A 9854-nucleotide genomic window follows, 5' to 3' on the forward strand; every position below is an offset into this window, starting at 1 on the left:
AAGCGCTCCGCGGCGAGGGAGCACGGACCCGGGCCCGAGATGGCGGTGCGGGGCGTGCGGGTGACTAGAGGGAGCTCTGACGGCGGAGGCCCCAAAACGACAGAGCCAGGGGCGGCGGGGGCCCAGGGGCTCGGAACCCAGAGTGAAATGTAACCCCAAGCCTTGGACATTGTCGCCAAGCTGTCGGTGTGCGCGCTCAATCCCAGGCGGCTCGATGGCCGCTCCCGGGCGCTCAGAATCAGCGCCGCGGTGCCCAGGAGTCCGCCAGCGCGGTTTGGGGTCGCCTTTCCGTAGGATTTCTGCTTCCGAGGAGTAGACGGAGGCTGGCCCCGGGAGGCCGCGGCGGGTCGGGGCAGGGGGCTGGCGTGCGGAGGCCATTGCGGGCCCGCAAAGTGCGGCACCTGCGGCGGGGAGCGGGCGGGGCCCCGCGGGCGGGCCGCGGAGACGGAGGGGCGGGCCCGGGGCGGGCACAGGCGAGAGGCCTCCCCCCGCTCTTTCCTCCTCCCCGCAGGTCGGAGCGGGGACGCTGCGGCCGGGACGCAGGGAGGGGGCCTCCGCCGCGATCCAGGGAGGGGCCGGGCCGCCTTGGAGAGTCATTGGAGGACGCGGCTGCCCGAAGCTGATAAATAAGGGACCGGGCCGCGGCCACCGGCCAACTCGGACGCCCCCACCCGCGCGAGGGCCAGGTCGGCACCGGCCCCGCGAGGCAAAGTCAGGCGACCCCTGTGCGGCCATGGCCTCGTTGCTGGGAGCCTACCCGTGGCCCGAGGGACTCGAGTGCCCAGCTATGGAAGCCGAGCTGTCGGACGGGCTGTCGCCACCGGCCGCCCCGCGCCCCTCGGGGGACAAGGGCTCGGAGAGTCGCATCCGGCGGCCCATGAACGCCTTCATGGTGTGGGCCAAGGACGAGAGGAAACGGCTGGCGGTGCAGAACCCGGACCTGCACAACGCCGAGCTCAGCAAGATGTTGGGTGAGTGAGCGGCCCGGGAGGCTGGGCACGGGCTGGCGGGTAGGCGCGCGAGGCCGCCGTGCCGCGGGGTTGGGCACCGGAGCGAGCGCGGGTGAGCGCTAGGTGCCGGGCGTTCCGAGCAGGCACGCCTGGGCCGGGGCCGAAGTGCAGCCGCGCGGCCGCGGGGACGGGGCCGAATTCGCGGCCCCATGGCGCAGGGGGGACCCGGCGGCTGCCAGGACGGGGCTGCTGGGCGCCTGCGGCCGGCGCGCCCCGACACGCGGACATGGGGACATCGAGGCCGGGATGACCCAAGCGGGAAAACCCACCACGCCCTGCACTTTACATTCGGGACCCTCACAGAGGGGATCTAACACAAAAACTGTGCTCAACGAATATTCGTGGAGAGAGAACTTAAGCTAACAACAAAGTCCACCCAAATTAACTTGATTCGTTAGATTGGTGTCTCAGTCGCAAGAGTGTAGACGTGATTCGGTTGCTTGGGGCAGCCAGTGAGGGTCCTGGCGCTGGCCGCAGGCTGCGGCACGGATCCGGCAGCGCCTGGGGACAGGGCCCGGCCGGGCCGCGGGAACCCGGCGTTAGGATGTCGGAACATGCCCGAAAACCCGGAGTTCAGGTCGGGGTCGCTTTGCTGTCCGACGTCCGGGGCCCAGTGCTACCCCCCGGCCTCGTTGCCTTTGGAGAAGGGCTTTATTCGTTTTCAGCGGGGAGAACCTCTCGAAGCACTGTGTGTGCGCGGCGCGGGACGTGCGTGGTCACCCCAGGCTGGCCCTTCCCGACCCCACCCGGCCCGGAACCGAGCCCTTCCTTTTTCCGCCGGCGCTCTGGGCTTCTTCCCGGGCCGGAACTGTGTAGAGTGCGAGCTGACGCCCCGGTCTCTGCCGGCTAAAGCTGCGGCCCGAAGAGGGGGCCCTGCCTCCTGCGCTTTAGACAGCCCCTGATGTGGGCAAGGCCCGCTGTGGCGCGCGGGTTCCCAGGGCCTCCTGCCCGCCGGTGCTTCGCGCAGCCCGGCGAGCCCTGCCCAGGATGCATTAGTGGACCGGTGCCTTCCTGGGAACAAAATAAGCATATAGTTTACAAAGGTGCCTCAAAAAGTTCTTGGAGAATGGAATTGATAGATAAGTTTATTTTCATGCAAAATAAAAAAAGTGAAATCATGCATTTGAGGGGTTTTTCCAAAAGTTAATTAAAAATGCATAACATGAAAAAAAAAACTGCCTGGAGTTTTAAATTCCACTTTCCATGGACTTTTTGAAGTACCTTTATGTACTGTATTGGCATAGAAATATAGATACCGCAATAAAACATTTTCTTTGATCTAAAACTCGTATTTATTTCCTGTCAGTTTGTAACGCAAATGAAAACTGTTTTGTGCTTGTAGCTGTAAGTCCCTTCTGTGAGCCTTGGGCACTACACCTACTGATGAGGACAGCTGGAAAGAGGAAGGCCGGGGCTGTGATCTCCATAGAACAGGTGTCTGTTACAGGCCCAGGCCAGAGAGGGGAGAAGGGAAAAGGCTGAGGAGCTTTGCCCTGTTGCCTTGAGGTCGTCTGCTTCCAGGAAGAGGGCGAGCCTAGGGACTTCTGGGGACAAGAAACTTGTACCTGGGGTCAAGAGGAGGGGGACATTCTGCAGGGAGGCTGCAGTATCGTGTTGATTGTGAAGACATGGACCTGGAGCACCTGCTAACCGGGGAGGAGCTACTTCCACCCCACCGGCCTTCTCTTTCTCAGCCCTTTCATCTCTGACCTGTGATGTAAGGATGTACGTCCCACCATAAACAGCACCGTCTTCAACAGCAGCATTTCACCAGGTAGCACTAGTAGTTCCAGTATGTTCTGAACAGTGAACCTGGATTTTCTTAGTACTCTGACATCCAGGTACATTTAGAAACCAGAGTCGCATTTTATATTTGCATCACAGGATCTTGGGTCTCTTGCAACAGCTGGAGACCCTGGCCTGCTCCTGAGTTCCATGAATCCAGAGACCCTAACCCTTCAACTCACCCTTTCCAAAGTGACAGCTAATTGTATTCCCTGAATAGTTGTAAATTTCACCCAGGTGAGAGAAGACCTCCTGGAGGCCTGGGCACTGAAAAGCACATGTGCATAGCTCTGTAGTGGCCCTGGAGATATGGCCCCTTTCCTTACAGGGGTGGGCTCTGGGTTAGTGGGCCTTGAACCTACGTTAGAGCCATTGGGGATCGCATTAGCGCCGTAGTATCCTGAGCCCATCCTGGGAGGTGACAATACCAGGGGACCAGAAGTGCCCCGAGGAAACGCTCCACGCAGAGGGATGTGCGGCAGACGCTGGGAGATGGAGAGATGCCTGCGTGCCTTGCAGAGTGGCAGGCAGATGAGGAACGAGGACTAGCAAATCAAGTGCCAGCAGCCTTTGAGCTCCAGGGGGTTACCAGGGTGGGCTGCCGCTAACCGAGGGAGTTCCAAGTTGCTTAGGGTCATGGTATCTTTATTTTACAGTGAGACACCCATGACGGTTAAGGGATTTGCTTCTGTATGCAAAGGCAGTGGCTGAGCCAGTGCCCCGCCTCGGTCAGAGGGTCCTAAGTAGGCTGAAGGGGACGGCTCGTGGGTACTTCAGTGTGTGTGTGTGTTCGAGTGCATGTGTATGCACACCGGCGGTGCGGCCAGGTCCCTGTACGGAGGGCTCCTATTTGACCTTCAGAGGTTAAGGATGAGTCATTTGTTAGTCCCGGAGAGTGAAATGATGGACTGAGTGGTTCCCTCCTGGGAAGGGCTGTGAGACAGATAGCATTAGGAAGTACTAGAGTATCCCTTCCTAAGAGCGGCGGTCACCCACAGAGTGGGGCTTCTCACCAAAGTGCACAGATGAGTAGAACTGACCCACCCTCAAAGGGTAAAAAGAGCCCTCATGCATGTTGTGGTTGTTGGGTGTTTGGCTTTTTTTTTTTTTTTTTCCTGCTGCTGAGTTGGGGCAGGTGGGCCTTTCGCTGAGATTCCAGAAGTGTTTGTAGCGTGGGTGTCATCTGGTGGGTTTTACGTGCGAGGAGATGTATCTTGGTGTGCACTTTGCATGAAAAGGCGGGGCGGGATGCAAGCAGGAAATGTTGGCCCGTCTGTGCTGGTGAGCGGGCGTGTGTGCAGGATCTGGGCTCGGAAGAGGTGTGCCCGGATCCTCTGTGGCCATGACAGGGGACTGGAGGCGGAGAGGGGCACAGAGGCACAGGGTTTGTATGTGCGTGTGTGCGTGTGTGTGCGCGCGTGCCTGCGTGCCTGCGTGCGTGATGCTCGGAGGCACGGGTCTGGGACAGGTGCCCCGGCCGCCCCCGCAGCGCAGATGCTGAGCGCGGCCTTCTCTGACTTGTGTGCGCAGGAAAGTCGTGGAAGGCGCTGACCCTGTCGCAGAAGAGGCCCTACGTGGACGAGGCGGAGCGCCTGCGCCTGCAGCACATGCAGGACTACCCCAACTACAAGTACCGGCCCCGCAGGAAGAAGCAGGCAAAGCGCCTCTGCAAACGCGTGGACCCCGGCTTCCTCCTGAGCTCGCTCTCGCGAGACCAGAACGCCCTGCCTGAGAAGAGGAGCAGTAGCAGTGGCGGCGGCGGCCGGGGCGTGCTGGGGGAGAAGGAGGACAGGGGTGAGTACTCCCCGGACGCAGCCCTGCCCAGCCTCCAGGGCTGCTACCACGAGGGCCCTGCTGGCGGCGCCGGCGCCCCCGGCAGCGCGGACGCCTACCCCTACGGGCTGCCCACGCCCCCGGAGATGTCGCCCCTGGACGTGCTGGAGCCCGAGCAGACCTTCTTCTCCTCCCCCTGCCAGGAGGAGCACGCCCACCCCCGCCGGCTCCCCCACCTACCAGGGCCCCCTTACTCACCACCGGAGTATGCCCCCAGCCCCCTCCACTGCAGCCACCCCCTGGGCTCCCTGGCCCTTAGCCAGGCCCCGGGAGTCTCTATGATGTCCCCCGTACCTGGCTGTCCCCCATCTCCTGCCTATTACTCGCCTGCCACCTACCACTCTCTGCCCTCCAACCTCCACGCCCACCTGGGCCAACTCTCTCCGCCTCCGGAGCACCCTGGCTTCGATGCCCTGGATCAGCTGAGCCAGGTAGAACTGCTGGGGGACATGGATCGCAATGAGTTCGACCAGTATTTGAACACCCCTGGCCACCCAGACTCGGCCACAGGGGCCACGGCCCTCAGTGGCCACACCTCGCTCTCCCAGGTGACTCCAACAGGCCCTACAGAGACCAGCCTCATCTCCGTCCTGGCTGATGCCACCGCCACCTACTACAACAGCTACAGTGTATCCTAGAATGAAGGCTGCAGAGCCGCCGCAGCCAAGGGAGCGGAGCAGAGACTACAGTGCCACCAGCTTTCCTCCAGGCCCGCTGCAGCGGGCAGGCTGGACTCGCCCTGCTCTGGGAACTGCTCTGCTGGTCCCAGTGCCCCTTCACCCTTCACACCTCATCCCTTCCACTCCTTGCAACCTGTGGTTTGAGTATGTTCCCTCCAACGAGTGTTGGCGGGCTGCACCCCGACTGGGTGCCTCCGGTCTCCCAGAAGAATTTTCCCTGCCTTCCGTTCCCTGTCCCGGTCCTTGAAACCACTGGCGAGAAGCCCCGCGGCGTTCGAATCTCTCCTGCTTCTGGCACGAGTGCACCTGACCCGTGCTGCTCCAGGTGAGAAGAGCTCTGGGCTGGGAGCCAGGGGCCTGGGGTCCAATCAGACGCTGGCGAGACGCCCAGACACCTCTGCTCCCCTTCGGCCGGTTCGGCCCTCTGTCAGGTGGGGGCAGAGTCGACAGCCGAGCCCCCTGCGCCCATGGTTTGCTGGAACTCAGTGTGATGCCGAAAAGATGTCTGAGCCCTGGCCCCACCCCAAACATTTCCATCCTCCCCAAACCTCCTGTGAAGGAGCGCAGCTAACAGCAAGCTGGAAGCCAGTTGTTGGTCTTTCGATGTCAGCATACTATTGCCTGTATGAAATATGTGTTTTATATATTCTTGTATTATTTTCACCTTATATTTTGTATTGTTGACAGATCCTTTTATTTCCTTCCAAGAAGTCTTCATATACAGTCACGTATAAGACATGATTAATCTTGATGCTATTACTGTATATGCCGTTTGGTAATAAATAGTAACTTGTTGATGATATCATTGGTGCACAGTCCAGAATGTGTATTAATAATCTTGTCAAACAGTGTCACAGACAGACATTAAGCTAAACTGTTCCTTTTTTTTTTTTTTGATAAGAGCTACACATGCTTTGGAACGGTTGTAGATATTGATTTGTCAAAAATATTTAATTTAAATAAACATTTTTGTACCATGACCATTTTATCAATTGAAATAGAGCTTTGCAAGAAGTGATAGTGTGGCCAGAGCTGTTTGTAGCATTAGCCAACATGTTTCCTGCAGCGACCTGTGTACTTTGAAAAGCTGGTTTATCTTATTTTCAGTTATGGTACAGAGGTAAATCCCAACTTTATACACTGAAAAGCGTTGCTAGCATTGACTTCAGAGGAAAATCCCAACTCACAGTCTGCGCGAAGGCTTCTCTCCTGGGGACCCTTGCAGCTCTGAAGTAGATGAAGCATGGTTTGTTCTGTCACGCCTTCCTCGATCTTTCCGAAGTCATCTTGACAAGCTCTGATTTCTCCTCCTTCTCCGCGTATTTGTGGGTGTGTCCTGCCTGTACGTCAAGGGCTCTCAGAACTGGGCGGGGCCTCGTGGGGGCGGGGCCTCATGGAGGACGGGTGTGCGGGGGTGGGAGCCGCATCCGCGGGAACATCTCCTGAGGTCTAGGGTTAAAGTCCCAGCCAGAGAGCAGCCGGGAAAGCTGGCGATTACTCAGTCCCCGTGTGGGTCGCCTCCAGCTGGCCCCTCAGAGGTGCAGCGTTGCGACTTGTTCACAGCATGGGCAGCCTTGTGTTTTCCCAGCGACCGGAGCCGAGGAGCGGGGCCTGGGAGGACCCGATGGGCGCGTGTTCACCCTTCAGTTCGGCCCCTGGCCTGCAGCCATCTCTCTAATGGCACTTTATAGGTGTTTTACAGGACGTTTTATGGGCCGTTTCTCATCTGCAGCCCCAGGTGGGGCCCCTTGCACAGCCGGGGACACTGAAACCCAGGGTGGGAGCCGCCCTGTGCTCACCCTGCTGGCCCCAAGCTGGGTCTCAGCGCGGGTCCGATGCGTTCATTGGCAGCGTTGGCCAAGCAGTCTTATGGCTGGATGCCTGTTGCTTTTTCTTTTCTTTTTTTTTAAGTACTTTGCTATGGCATGGAATTTCATGTGGTCCGATTCATACCCAGATCTGCCCAGGAAGGGGAAGAACCAAGAGGAAATGGCAGGGCTGGAGTTTGGTGAACCTGACAACCTTGCTGTCCAGGCTGGTCACTGTGGCCAGCAGGCTGGGATGGGAGGCAGTGTCCTTGGCCACCTGGAACATTGGCAGGTGGGGTCTGCCCAGGATGGCCCCACTGGACACAGCCATGTGGGCACCTTTCATTCTGGAACGCTCAGTGGGGGTGGGATGTGGTCCCTGCTGCCCAGAGAAGCAGGTGTGAGTGCTCAGAAGCCAGGGACTCTGAGAGCTTAAGCTGCCCCTCCTGGGTGCCCCGCTGGCTCGGTGCCAAGAGAACCAATGGCCGTGCACTGTGACGTTCCTTTTCTTAAATGCAGGTATCCACCTGCCACCCCTTTCCTCGCTACTCCTCAGCACCTGCTGATTACCACAGTGCACAATTGCAGAGGTGGCTACACCATGGGGCTAACGACCACCCTGTCCCTCACTCCAGGGCCCTCACCCACGCACGGTCTTGGGGTGCACACATGGCCAGTTGTTTTTGATGAGCTTTTCCAAACGGATGCTGTCCGTGGGAATGCCCTCCTTCCAGAATCTTCTCCCCCAGTGCACCCCACTACAAAGAGGCCCGGTGACCTCTGAGGAAACTCTCCTTTCCCTTGTTTCTACATTTGCTCTGATGCTGTTCCCCATCCTGAGAAATCCTGGTCACTGTCCGGGTGCAGGCCAGGCGGCCCCAACCCTGCCCAGCTCTCAGGGACGTGGGCAGATGGGTCCTGGGACTGATCATCCAGCGCGAATCTCTCACTTTGTGCGTCCTCCCCAGCAGGGCAGGCCTGGAGTGCCTACTGGACAAATACGTGAATGAACAAGGAACACTCCTGGCATGTCTTGTAGGTATTCCGGTTCATCTTGGCTGTCAAGACCTGGATCCTTCCAGGTTGCTAATTTTTCCACCTGTCTCTGGAAAGCAAGATGCGACCTTCTCAGGGTTGTGAGGCTGGATCCAAACTGACCATGGCTACTCACCTGTCACAGCTAGAGGGAAGCCTGGAGTAGACAGGTCAGGACAGGGGCCTGAGGACAGAGGAAGAGACCACCCCTGTCTTCCTGTCTTGGGTGCAGCAGAATAGAGCTGAGGCTAGACCATTTCTAACATTGGTCTTTCCAACCTTGCCTTTTGAGAAAACTCTTCCAAAAGGAAGCTCAAGGGAGGGTGGGAGGGAGGAAGAAAGAGCGATTGTCCACACATTCTTCTTCTTCTTTTTTAAAGATTTATTTATTTACTTGAAAGGCAGAGTTACAGAGAGGCAGAGTTAGAGAGAGAGAGAGAGACGTCTTCCATCCACTGGTTCACTCCCTAGATGGCTCCAACAGTCGGAGCTAGGCTGATCCAAAGCCAGGAGCCAGGAGCTTCTTCCTGGTCTCCCACATGGGTGCAGGGGTCCAAGGACTTTGGGCCATCTTCTACTGCTTTCCCAGGCCATAGCAGGGAGCTGGTTCGGAAGTGGAGCAACTAGGACTCAAACTGGTGCCCATATGGGATGCTGGCACTGCAGGTGGTGACTTTACCCACCATGCCACAGCGCTGGCCCCCAAACATTCTTCTATCCATCCACACCTCCAACCCCATTCACAATCCATTTACCTATTTTCATTCTTTCCCTCCCTCCCTCCCCCACTCCTCCACTCACTCCCTTCTCTCCTTCCCTCCCTTCCTTCCTTCCTTCCTTCTCTCCTTCCCTCCTTTCCTTCCTTCCTTCCTTCCTTCCCTCAGTACACACACATACACACATCCATCCATCCACCCATCTTCCCTTTCATCTATTTATCTATCATCTATCTACCTATCATCTATTGAAATTTTAATTCTCAAAAGAGATATTTAAAAAAAGATACATGGCTTTGTAGAAAGCTTTGAAAAGTCAACAGATCATAAAGGGAAAAACCAGTCACCTGTTTTCCACAATTTAGAGACATTATTGGTAATTTGGAGGTCTATACCATTCAGGGCTTTTTTGTTGATCTAGATATATGTATGCTTTTTATAATAGACATTTTTATTAATGTTAAATAATCATTTTCCTATGTCATTAAACTTTGTTTTCCTGCAAAAGTTGTTTTCTTTCTAATTGAAAAATCAATATGGAAAATTTTGGAAAAAAAGGAAAAATTACTGTATGAGCTTAATGTGATTGTTTGCAGCGTACTCGTTTTTGTAAACGGAACTCCCTGGTCCTGGATTTGTGCACGCACACTTGTACCCAGAGTGATCATAGTGTAGCAAAAATGCCATGGGCAACTGGCTTTATCTGCTCAGCACCTGAGTGTAGGAGTACGGCCACACGGACGTCTGTCTTCACACCCGCCAGTTTTGATGACTGCATGGTCTCTAGATTCATTAACGTTGCTTATGCTACTTGTCCATCCTCTTGCTATTCGATAGCTAAGCTCTTGCCTTTTTTGGCTATTACAAGTAACACTGCAGTGAACGCTTATTAATGTCCTTATCTGGATTCTCAGCAGGGTACCACTAGGGCTAAGCATGTTAGTAGGTACAGCTTTTGCTAATCAATTGCTTGCTGGCTTCCCAACG

General features: G+C 56.6%; 1 protein-coding gene across 1 annotated transcript; it reads left to right on the forward strand.

The window, feature by feature from the left end:
• The first annotated feature begins 455 nt into the window (after nt 1–455).
• SOX7 (SRY-box transcription factor 7) lies at nt 456–6288 on the forward strand. The gene is made up of 2 exons (XM_051842519.3): nt 456–971; nt 4326–6288. Exons 1-2 carry the CDS (start codon nt 734–736, stop codon nt 5264–5266), a joined length of 1179 nt encoding a protein of 392 aa, XP_051698479.1. The 5' UTR covers nt 456–733; the 3' UTR covers nt 5267–6288.
• The last annotated feature ends 3566 nt before the right edge of the window (nt 6289–9854 follow it).

This window comes from Oryctolagus cuniculus, chromosome 2 (genome assembly GCF_051225735.1).
Source record: "Oryctolagus cuniculus isolate XC-2025 breed Fujian yellow rabbit chromosome 2, ASM5122573v1, whole genome shotgun sequence".
Classification (NCBI taxonomy): domain Eukaryota; kingdom Metazoa; phylum Chordata; class Mammalia; order Lagomorpha; family Leporidae; genus Oryctolagus; species Oryctolagus cuniculus.

What these genes read in the sequence shown, in the direction of transcription:
- SOX7 (XM_051842519.3), top strand. Translation starts at nt 734, where the DNA reads ATGGCCTCGTTGCTGGGAGCCTACCCGTGGCCCGAGGGACTCGAGTGC. An exon ending in CGAGCTCAGCAAGATGTTGG is followed by an intron (nt 972 to 4,325) that starts GTGAGTGAGCGG and finishes TTGTGTGCGCAG; the next exon opens with GAAAGTCGTGGAAGGCGCTG.